At 40.6% G+C, this 12,415-nt stretch overlaps 1 protein-coding gene across 1 annotated transcript in view; it reads left to right on the top strand.

Annotated features, from left to right (window-relative positions):
* The first annotated feature begins 236 nt into the window (after positions 1-236).
* ACSM1 (acyl-CoA synthetase medium chain family member 1) overlaps positions 237-12,415 on the top strand; it is a 44,576-nt gene continuing 32,397 nt past the window's right edge. Inside the window, exons 1-3 of the mRNA XM_090277504.1 lie at positions 237-351; positions 6,716-6,958; positions 10,825-11,035. Coding sequence (XP_090133630.1) covers positions 6,767-6,958; positions 10,825-11,035 — 403 coding nt within the window. The 5' untranslated portion in view covers positions 237-351; positions 6,716-6,766. The remainder of the gene's footprint in view (positions 352-6,715; positions 6,959-10,824; positions 11,036-12,415) is intronic.

Below are 12,415 nucleotides of genomic sequence, written 5' to 3'. Positions count from 1 at the left end.
AACAAGTTAGCCAGGAAGAACAGTGAAAGGGGTCCATTTGACTTTATTTGTTCATTCACACTGCAAGTCATCCCACAAGAATTGGAGGTGACTTCATATAGTTTGTTTTTCTAACCGATTGTCTCTCCATGAAGGCCTGTGATTGCTCTCTGCCCTATTCCAACTGAGTATCTTCTTCCTCCTGAATCATTCAGTTCCTGCCAAGTCCTCCGCCCCGTTTGGCAAGAGCTAAGTTCAGTGAGGCACACATTTTTAGAAACTGCTGATCAGAGAACTAAACTTGCAAAGTTCTCTTTTTCATACCAGTCCAAGACCTGGTGCAGCTGTTTCTTGGACAGTCCCCAGTCCCAGGTAAGACAAAAGCAAATGAGCTGTGAATGACAGCTTCTGTGTGTGTGTGTGTGTGTGTGTTTGTCTGGGGGCAGTAAGGATATACAGAGCCCTGAACTTAAAACCTGAAAGCTCAGTTTCAAGTTGTGGCAATGCCACTTACAGGTTGGCTGATCTTCGGTAAGTCTCTTAACCTCTCTGATACTTCACATCCTTAACTGCAAAGTGAAGGTGGTGATATTGAGTAGAGAGTTAAATGGGAATATGCACATGATATGCCTAGCACAGTGGCTGGCACATAGTAGGTGGTCATTTTAATGTTAGACAGCTCTGCATGGGTGGAGGGTACAGAGGGGAATAAAAAAAGACCCAGAAGGTGAATACTTGAAAGGAGACTCCATTATACAGTAGTGGGTTCACATTATATAAAGGGCATGGCTTTCATTTTTTAAAAAAATTTAATATCTAACTGGTGGGTTGGCTTTAGAATTTGCTGGATGTTGCAGGGCACTTCTACATTTATTGAGTCCTTACTCCTATTAGACACAGTGCTGGCAAAGTGATTTTTATAAATTATCTTACTAAACCTTGTGGGAAGCTGGGTGGTGGGTTTTATTACCGTGCCCTCAAATTCAGATCTTGCCCACAAATTGTGGCCAAAATCACCCACCTGATAGGCAATGAAGGCAAAATTGATTCATTGTGACTCACTAAGTCTGTTGTTTTATAAAATAAATAGCTTTTGTTCAGGCCAAAGTCTTGTGAAATCAGAGCTAGTTGCTGGAACTCTTCAAGGGACTGTGGACCTGGGCATGTACCAGTGAGCCAAGCCACCTCTCAAAGTCACAATGCCAAACTGACTTCAAAATACACTTTACATTATACTTAGTGAAATAAGCCAGGCATTGAAAGACAGATATCATATAAACCTCATGAGCAAAACAAACAAGTGAGCAAAATAGAACCAGAGGCATGTAAACAAGAAACAGACTGACAGCGACCAGAGGGTAGGGGCGAGGGGGAGAAGGGGGGAAAGAAGGGGAAGGGTCTAGTCAAGGAACAGGTATAAAGGACCCATGGATATGAACAACAGGGTGGGGACTGACTGTGGGAGAGGGGGTGGGTGGGTGGAGCAGGGGAGGGTAATGGGGGGAAAATGGGACAACTGTAATAGAAAAACAATAAAAAAAAGAATCTTAAGTGAATAAAATACACTTCATAGCATTTCAAAAGATTGTTCTTTAAAACTATTTTGTAGGATATCCTTAAAACTACGATTTTCAATCTTCTTCATCTCATAGCACACATAAACCAATTCCTAAAATTCTGTGGCACACCAAAAAATATATTTTTTGCTGATCTTAGAAAAAATAGGTATAATTTATTTATTTATTTTTCCAATTTTTAAAAATTGTTGTTCCATTACAGTTGTCCCATTTCCCCCCTACTGCTCTCCCTTGCCCCGCCTACCTCCTCCTCTCCCACAGTCAGTCCCTTCCTGTTGTCCATGTCCATGGGTCATTTACATTCATTCCTTGACTAGACCCTTCCTCTTCTTTTTTCCCTTCTCCCCCTCCCCCCCAAATAGGTATCATTTTGATACATTCACACTGGGATGCTATTGTCGTGTTGGCTGTTGTCAATTTTTTTATATTTAAAAAACCTTTACTCAAGGACTTTTTTTCATTACTTTCAGAGAGAGAGGAAAGGAGAGAGAAAGAGAGAAATATCAGTGAGAGATAAAAACATTGATTGGTTGATGCCTGTAAGAGCCCAGACTTGGAATAGAACCTGCAACCTTTTGGTTATGGGATAATGCTCCAACCAACTGAGCCACTCCAGCAAGTTGGCTGTTGTAATTTTTTAATTTGACAATCTAAGGGAAAAGAGGCCAGTGTTCCTGACTCAATAGTCAGCTATTGCATTTTTAAAATTTTTTATTTATTGATATTGAGAGAGAGAGAGAGAAAGAGAGAGAAACATTGATTTGTTGTTACACTTATTGAGGCATTGGTTGATTCTTGTATGTGCCCTGACTGACGATCAAACCCCCAACCTTGGCGTATCAGGACCACACTCTAACCAACTGAGCTATCTGGCCAGGGCTATCGCATGTTTTAAAAATTCTTGTGGCACACAGGTGTGCCTCTTGCAGCATACCAGTGTGCCACAGCACACTGGTTGAAAATCTCTGCTTTAGACTATAAACTCCAAGAGGATAGGAACCCTCACAGCCTAATGAATTTCTGATGGTATCTAAAACCATATGTGGCATAGTAAATATCTGATGAATGAAAAATATATTTATCTGTAATTCAGACATTCTGTAAGCACACTGAATTTTCTCTCCTCAATTTTCATCTTTTAGTTTTCCAAATTATGACAGAAAGGGAAAATATAACATTTTGTTGAGTGCTAATGTGTCAGTGATTGTGAAGAATATGTATACATATACATATACAAATAGTTATAGATACAGCTATAGATGTAGTTATAGATATGATATAATTATTGATACAGATAATGATAGTAGATATTGGCATAATTATAGATACAGAAATTACAGTTATAAAGACAGATACACATGTATATAGAGATAGACATATAAGTACAGATATCTCTGACTTTCAGTCTTCTTAACACACTGTGAGATTAGGTTCTTAACTTATTAATGCAGAAGCTGGACATTGCAGGTGTCCCCGTTCAGGAATTTATCCCTGTTCCTTTTCATTAGACTCTAATTCCAAAGATCAAACAGCCATTTCTTTTTTCAAAGCCTAATCACTCAAGGAGAGTTTCCCCAGAGAGAGTGTATGTTAACAGTAACTCCCATATGCAGAGTACTCGTCTGCGCTGAGTCTGTGCTTATGCACATTACACAGGATGTCTGTCATTTATTCACTACCACAACTTTAGGAAATAGGTGTTGCTAATATTTCCATATTTTAAAGGTTAAGAAATCTGCCTATGCCCTGGCCAAGTGGCTCTTTTGGTTGGAATGCTGTCCAGCACACCAAAAGGTCTCAGGTTTGTTCCCCAGTTGGGGTGGGTACCGAAGGCAAATAGCCAATGTTTCTTTCTCACATCAGTGTTTCTCATTCTCTCTCTTCCTCACCCTCGCTCCCCACCCCACATGCTTGCTCTAAAATCAACAAATATATCCTGGTGTAGGAGGATGTTTTTAAAAGAAAGAAATTTGCCTAAAGCTGTGTAGGCGAGTGAAGGGGCTGGAACTTAAACCTGTGCTGCTTGGCTCCTAAGGGCACGCTCTCAGCCACCGCAAGCTGGGCGCTTGTGGCGTTTGACTCACTCATATGATGAAGATTAAATTAGAGTTTCAAACAGGTTTATAAGATAATGACAAAGTAATTTCTTTTTTATTCGATTAGAAGAGGTGTATTAGTTTTCTCAGGCTGCCAGAACAAAATGCCACAGATGGTGTGTGTGTGTTGGGGGAGGGGGCGGTGGCTCAAGCATCAGAAATTAATTTTCTCACAGTTCTGGAGGCAAGAAGTCTGAGATCAAGATGTCTGCATGGTTGGCCTCTTCTGAGGTTTAGCTCCTTGGCTTGAAGACGGCTGTCTTCATGCTCATATAATGTTCTCCCTCTACGTGTGTCTGTGTCCTAAACTCTTCTTTGAAAGACATTAGTCATGTTGGATTAGGGTCTGTCTAATGAACTCAGTTTAACCTAATTACCTCTTTAAAGATTCTTCCTCAAAATACAGTTTTATTCTGAAGTACTGGGATTTATGACTTGAACATACAGATTTTGAGGGGATGCAATTTAGCCCGTAAGAAAGGTTTAATTAATTTCCTTGTTATTCCTCTCCCTTTGGTTTTGGTCTTCAGCCACTTATTGAGGGGTTGTTTGAACTGTCCTTCTTAAGGAGGCTTCTGGGTCATTTACATACTTGTGCCTAGAAATAGCAACTGAGTCTGGTATTTTTGTTAATCCTTAATCAAGGATATGTTTAATGATTTGAAAGAAAGAGGAAGGAAGGTGGGGCAGAGACACACACACACACACACACACACACACACACACACACACATCGATGTGAGAAACACTGATCAGTTGCCTCAGTTGCCTACCTTATGCTCCCTGACTTGGGATCAAACCTGCAACCTGGGTATGTGCCCTGACCAGGAATTGAACCCACAACCTTTTTTTAAAAATTGTTTTTCTATTACAGCTGTTCCATTTTTTCCCCCCATTGCTCTCCCCTCTGCAACTTTTTGGTGTACAGGATGATACTCCAACCAACTGAACCACCCAGCCAGGGCGAGTCTGGTATTCTTGCTCTAAATCAGTTCTTGCCTGTGAAGGAAATAATAGCAGGGAGAGGAGGCTTTTAGAACCAGCTCTGCAACTAAACTTACCTTGCAACTTTGAAGGAATTCCTGTCCCTCTTGGGGTGTTGGCCTAGATCAGGGTTTTAAGCTCAAATGTCCCCAGAAGCTGAACAGGTGCAGTAAGCGGAGAAGCAGGGAGGTGTGGCATAATAAGGGGTGGTGGGAACTCTGTAAAGCTGGGGAACAGCCCATTTAAATGAAGCAGAACATTTTTCCTCCGAAGACTAAGGGACAAAGGAAATATGTCTGAAGGCCAGGCCTTGACCAGCTAATATCTCAGGACCTTTCTTTCCCAATGGAGCTCTGACCAAACAAAAGATGGTACTGTTGATTGAAAGAAAGGGACATAGTGTAGTTCATGTGGCCTCAAGACCCATGCTGACAAGCAGACTAGAGTGGGGAACTCTTCACACTCCTCTGCTCTTTTCTGCAGACTGTAACCCAATGATGTATTGAGTTGTGGCCTTCCTACTGGGAATGTGAAACAAGTGTTCTGGGGGCAACATCAGAATTAATTGAGGTTAGGTTATTATGGTTCAAAATGGCCTGAAAATAAATTGAGTTGAGTTTTATTGATCTAGTCTATGGGTCTCTTGTCAAACAGTATTATGTTATTGCTGAAACTGAGGGACAGGAGGCTTAACTCTTTGCGGTGATAAAGTGCTTGAGTCTCAGAGCTGTTTGTGAGGCAGCTTCCGCTCTGTCCACATTCTCATGGAAAGGTAATTCTAGCTTAAGCCCATTTTTACATTCAAAATTCAAGAAGGACTCCAATAAATCAGTGTTTTGCTCCCATTTTATGAGCACTTGTTGGAATCTGGAGTGCCAAAGAAGTCTGTTTCATGGATCAAGTCTGATGGAATGGGAATAGTGGCCTGAAAGGCAGTCCTGAGGAAGACACAGGCTGGCCACAGTCCAGTACAGAAGGTGCTATGATACTAGCCTTGTCTGTCCTGTGTGTGGTGGAGTATATTTGACAGTATCCTTATAGTCTCAAGTGACTGAAACCTAATCTCAGGCAGAAAAAATTATTGGTTCACAGAATCCAGGACAGGATATTAACAACAGAGGTAGAGATGCAGAGGGGCCTCGGGAACAAATATGAACTAGTGATGTGAATGCCGCTGAGATACTCTCTGCCCCTCAGTTCCACATCTCTGCATACCAGTTTTCTTCTCCCAGGCAGAGCTGATATCTCCACACCACAGTTCCTGAGAAGTGTATTTCATGCCTTCTACCAGAGAGAGACGGCCTTTATACTCTTCAGTAACAAGCGCACATACACACAAATTTGGGAGAGGAATTATGAGTATCCCAGTCTGGATTAAAAACTTGTAAGGAATGATTACTTAACTCCAGACCAATCAACTTTGGGCAGGGGCTGGGATCATCTAAAAACAGGTTTCGCCCTGGTTTGTGGCTCAGTGGATTGAGCTGTGGCCTGTGAACCAAAGAATTGCTGGGTCGATTTCCAGTCAGGGCACACGCCTGGGTTGCAGTCCAGGTCCCCAGTTGGGGGCATGCAAGAGGCAACCACACATTGATGCTTTTTCTCCCTCTCTTTCTCCCTCCCTTACCTTCTCTCTAAAAATAAATAAAATCTTTAAAAAGTTTTTAAAAAATAAAAATATGACAGCTTTCATGAGAACTATACAGTTGGGTCCGGAAGGAAGAGAGGTCTCCAGAGCAAGGCTAGCATGGAGTATAGGACTTTCAAATGGTAAGTTTCTACCACAAAAGGGCTGGCCACATGGCTGCCAACCTGAGCTTAAATCCCCAGGTGGTGAAAGAGAAGAAGACCCTCAGGAATGTGTACCAACCTCAGCTAGCAGGTATAATCCTTCCCCATAATTCTCTACCTTGTAATTCCTGAGCTGGGAAGAGAAATCTTAAATCCTAAGTCAATAAGTTGTGCCTTCTAAATACTGGTCGGCTAAAACAAAGCTCTAGCCATTAAGCAGAAATGTGCGTTCATCTTGTGGAGGTAAGTTTTGTTCCATGACCAACCTATCAGCCATCTCTTTCCCAGGCAGGTGGTGCCCTGAGAATTCTGTGCCTGCTTCCTGACGACTGCGCTGCCATGCAGTGGCTGATGAGGCTCCGGGCCCTCTGGGGCTCCTACAAATCCTACCCTGGCTTCCACCCTGTCCCTCGCCCCTTGTGCTACCGGTCTTTATCGGCAACTGGAGCTCTGAGATGGAATGACCACGATACACCTGAGGAATTTAACTTTGCAAACGATGTATTAGACTACTGGACTCAAATGGAGAAGGTGAGGAGCCACCTGTGATGGGGGGTGAGGACAGGAGTGGCCTCCCTGGCTTATCTTGCTCCTAGCAGTTTGAGAGACACAGAAGAAATACAGCTTCTGCCTCAGCTTACCAGTATCATGGGAGAAGCTTGTTTTGGGGTTCAGTTCTCAGTCTGGCTGCTTCTTCACTTCTCTGAGCCTCAGTGGTTTTATCTGTGAAACAGGGATAATCTCATTTAAGAAACAAGATAGCAGGTACAAGTGTCTGGTACACAGTCAGATGATTGTGACCACATGCGAAGTTCTAACCACAAGTCCGGCAAGTTCATGTTAGTCTGAATTCTGACCTTCAACTAGTAGGACTATAAGACTAACAGGATTTCATCGCATGGGCCTAACTTCAGGGAAGTAACAGACCACTTGATTGTGCACATGCGCATCTGACACATAGAGCTAAGTCATGTCATCAATTTTCCTATGAGGATAGCAGGTCCAGCCTGGAGTGCCCCCTAACAACTACCTACTTGGGTGTGACACTAGAGCACGTCCAGAGGAACCAGTCCCTGTAAGCCTCTAGAATTTATATGTTTCTTCAGAAAAAACCAAGTGCTTAGTTTCTGTCTCTTTTCCCAAGAGACAGGCCAAAAGAGGAGCAGTGATGACACCAGGGGTTGGGGTCGGCAATGGCTGGTGTGCCAGCTACTAAGTGCCAACTGATGATATTCACAGTGTGAAAAGTTACCCAACATCCTCTTTGTACAGAGAGAGAATTCGCCTGCCACGGAGTCAGAGAGTTAATAGAATTTTTCAATTTCTCGCAAACATGCATTCTTATGTTAATATTCAAGACTTATATGCCTCTCATGGGGGCTTTCTTCTACCTCTTTATTTTGCCTTTCTCTAAATTTTCATAATAACTCCAAGGAAAATAGAGGCTTTGGTTATGAAAAGCATTCTTTAAAAAAAACACAACACTTTTATTTATTTATTTTTTAGAGAAAGGGAAGGGAGGGAGAAAGAGAAGGAGAGAAACTTCAACATGCGGTTGCCTCTTGCGTCCCCACATCTGGGGACCTGGCCCACAACCCAGATATTTGCTTTGACTGGAAATCAAACCGGCAACCCTTAACTTCACAGGCCGGTGCTCAATCCACTGAGCCACACAAGCCAGGGCTGAAAAACATTCTTTATAGGCCATGCCAAGCACTTCGCATTCAATGGTCTGATTAAATGGGCACTTTTGTTATTCCCATTTCCCAGATGAGAAAACTGAGGTTCCAAGAGTTTTAAATAACCTATGGAAATCACACACCTAATAAGTAAAGGGGCAGAATTTGGTTCCAGGCTGTCTAATTCTAAAATCCATTATTTAACCTAGTTCACAATCCGATGATGCAAAAACATATATTCCTTCATACTGTGAACTGACTTTCATTACTGCCCAGACCAAAAATCTGATGAAGACCTTTCTGGACCATGAGATGGCTTCAAACCTCACCTCATACAACTTTAAATTTCAAATCCAGTTTAAGGATTTTGTTTTATCTTCTCAAAACAGCTTTATGTCAATATCACATTATCGGATTAATCCTTAGCACAAAAATCCATAACTACCTAAGCGATATCTTCTTCAAGTTGCAAGAATAAGGGTCAATCAAACACACTGAATTCTAAGCAACAATTGTTTTCTACCTTGATGTACCAGTTTCTCAATTATTTTTAAAACTCCTACTGAAATATTACATACTATGCTCTCCTTATATCAGCAGTGCATTACTTGTCATAAATACTTGTGAATATTCTTTAATCTGCTGTGCAAGAAGTTTTTTCATAGCACTGATTTATATAGCTATAAATACACACATATGTATATGCAGATATATTAATCTTATCTCAGATGAGATACACTCCTTTGTTACAGTCATCTGAGTCAAAAGTAGTAGGATCATGTTTGTGCACTGTGAGAAAAAGAATTGCTGGAAAAACATACACTAAACCATTTTCAGTGCTAATATTCAAGAAGTAAAACTGTGATGAGAAATTTGAAGAAATTCTTTTGTTTGTAAGAAGGTTTTGTAATCATAAGTTTCTGCATTGCCTGAATCTTCACTCTGAACATGTTTTGTTTTGGGGATAAAAAAAGTACTTTTTAAAAAAAATAGTGCTCATTATAGAAAACTTGGGGGAAACAAGGTGATTTAGACAAGAAAATGAAAATTGGCCATAAATATTTAAAACCATTTATGTACATATGTGTGTATATATATGTCTTGTTTACCATTGTAACTTTTTGGTCTAAGAACAGTGCCTAAGAAATCATGAGAACTAAGTAATATTGAATGAATAAGTGAATAACTAGTTTTGTTTATTTATTTATATTTATATTTTTATTGTTATTCTATTAGTTGTCCCAATTTTCCCCCTTTGCCCTCCTCTGCCCAGCCCACCGCTACTCCCACAGTCAATCCCCTCCCTGTTGTCCATGTCCATGGGTTATTCATACATGTTCTTTGACTAGACCCTTCCCCTTCTTTCTCCCCTTCTCTCCTGCCCCATCCCTTAAGTGAAAAATTATTATTAAATTTGGATTATAATATAAGTATGGTTTTTCTTTTATAAACTGATATTATATTGTTAGCATATTATTGCAAAAAATCTGAATTTTTTATTGGTTTTATTCTATAATTTTGTCGACAGATATAGTTGGATCCTGTTTTTTATTTTTCTATTCATTCTGCCAATCTTTGTCTTTTGACTGGGAAATTTAGTTCACTTGTAAAATAATTACTGATAAGAAAGGCCTGACTGTTGCCATTTTGTCATTTTCTTGATGTCATAGCTGTTATTTTTGTCCCTCATTTTCTCTTTTTACCTATTTCTTTTGTGTTTAGTTGGTCTTCTTTTGTAGTGATATGCTCTGATTTTCTTCTCATTTCTTTCTGTGTATATTGTGCATTGTGTATATTACATATGATATCTTAAAGTTATAACAATCTATTTTAAACTAATAACAATGTAACTTCAATTGCATATAAAAACCTTATTTCTTTCTAGGGACATCTCACCCCTATTGAATGTTGCAAACAGGTTTTACTCTTTTCCTTCTGTCTGAAGGAGGGGCTGGGAACTGGGTGACTTTTGCACAACCGTGCAGCACCACAGCAGAGAAAGAGTGGAGCAAAAATGAGCAAAAAAATCACAAAATGTCCTACCATTCCGAATGTGGCTTTAATTGTTTGGGCATTTGCTGGTTGCTGCAGATTCTTGACTGTCTCAAGAGCTTCCACAAAGCTATTTTAGTCTGTTGTTTACTTGATATTTCTCTGAAGGAATGGGGGCCTGGAGCTTCCCAGTCTGCTTTTGTGAATTTCATCTTTAGAGGTAACTTAATTAAAAAAATAAATTCCCCAAAGTATTCAAAACCTAAATCGGCCTCTTTTATTGTGTAGCAACTATAATAATAGTAATATTTATTGAGCACCTATTTGTGCTATGCACTGTTATATACACTTTGCTCATTTAAATAACTCATTGAGACTTTACTGCCCTCCATGTAGTATTCCCGTTCCCACCTCGTAGATGAGAAAGCTGAGACACAAAGAGGAGCCCACTCTCTATATGGGACTAAGGCAGAAACATAAGGGAATGGAGCTTCAAGTCTTTAGTTGGTGACATGAAAGCTACTCATGGTTTTATGTGACTTCAGAGGCAGTGGCCACAGTAGGCCAGAAGTTGGCTGGGTCACACCCCACTCCTAACTTCTCTTGGCTCTTTAAATGACTTAAAATGAGGTGTCAGTCCCTGAGCTATGTTCCCAGTGGATTGGGGGGAAAAGTGTCCTTTTCCTTTGAAATAGGAAGTAACACATGGTGTGTGATCTTGACCAGGAAGGCAAAAGAGGCCCAAACCCAGCCCTGTGGTGGGTGAATGACGAAGGAAATGAAGTGAAGTGGAGTTTCAGAGAGATGACAGACCTCAGCTGCCGCGCAGCCAATGTCTTCACACAGGCCTGTGGTCTTCAGCAGGGGGACCGGCTAGCCTTGATTCTGCCTCGGGTGCCTGAGTGGTGGCTGGCGGCCCTGGGCTGCATCCGAACAGGTCAGTGACTCAAAGAAACCTGTAGAGACCTCAGGAATGCCCCGGCGCCAAGTGGTCCTGGAATATTAGGTGCTTTCTCTTTTCCTATATTCTTTCTCTTCACAGTCTTTATCTTTCTCAGACTCCCTCAAATATTTTTTACTTTGTCTCACTCACTCTCTGCCTTACACTCACATATGCTCAAACTTAATGTCATAGTTCACACACACACACACACACACACACACACACATCTTTCTCTTGCACAGTCTCAGATGTTATTACTTAAAAAAAATCCATCAACTGTTAACCTTTAACCATATTTGAGCTCCTCACTGAGTTATTTAAGAATCAGTTGCAGGCATTGTGACACCCATAGATACCATATAAATACCCATAAAACTGGATCCCCGACATTTCCTTCACATAACCACAACAGACTTATCACACAAGAAGTCTGACATTGATACAATATAGTTACCTGATATATATCCATAATCACAACTCCTCCATTGTCTTAATAATGTCCTCGAGAGCCATTTCTTTCTTTAAGTCCAAAATCCAATTGAAGATCATGTCTTGCATTTGGTTGTCATGTCTTCTCAGTCTCATTTAATCTAGAATGGTTCCCTAGCCTTTTCTGCATGACAATGACATTTTTGAAGTATCTAAGCCAGTTGCTTTGCAGGAGATCCATCCAAACTGGTATTTATGACTCTTGCTTTATGACTGTATTCACGTTAAACATTTTTAGCAGGAGTACTAGGAGGACAATGTGGTATCTTTTTCAGTGCATCACGTTAGTGGGTAAATGAAGTTGTTTTGTCCTTTCATCAGAGATACTGTCTTATCTCATTAGAAAGGTGGTGTTTATCTTTGTAAAGGCAGCTTTCCCCTTCATAATTAGTAAGTAATACCTGAAATTGAGTGACTATCCTGTTCTCCAACTCTCTTTCACCCTGTGGTTTGAGTATCCACTGAACTGAATATTATTGTGGTGGTTTTAATGAGGATTTTCTGTTTATATCACTCCCTCTACATTTGTGCATTAGCATTCTTCTGTAGAGATCTAGCTATATAATTTAGAATCAGTATGGGACTCATGGACTCTTTTTTGAATCACTTCAGTTGAATCTTATATTGTATGCGGGTTCACAACAGTCTGTTCATGCTCTTGGTTATATATTCTCTCTCTTTCACAAATAAAATAGTTGATCAATCCATCAAGGTTACATGGAATCGAAAATTAACAGCAACAGCATAAGGAATATAAAGAATCCATGTCATCTGAAGAGCTAAGAGATGGCCCATGAGAAATCTAAGGCATGAGCTGAGCCCTCTGGGATAAGCACAGTTAAAGGAGCAAAGGAAGGGAATTCCAAGAACGGGCACAGAACATGC

Source organism: Furipterus horrens, unplaced genomic scaffold, assembly GCF_987537825.1.
Source record: "Furipterus horrens unplaced genomic scaffold, mFurHor1.1.pri manual_scaffold_5, whole genome shotgun sequence".
Classification (NCBI taxonomy): Eukaryota; Metazoa; Chordata; class Mammalia; order Chiroptera; family Furipteridae; genus Furipterus; species Furipterus horrens.
The sequence above is the reverse complement of the archived record's forward strand: the minus strand, read 5'-3'. Positions and strand labels throughout refer to the sequence as shown.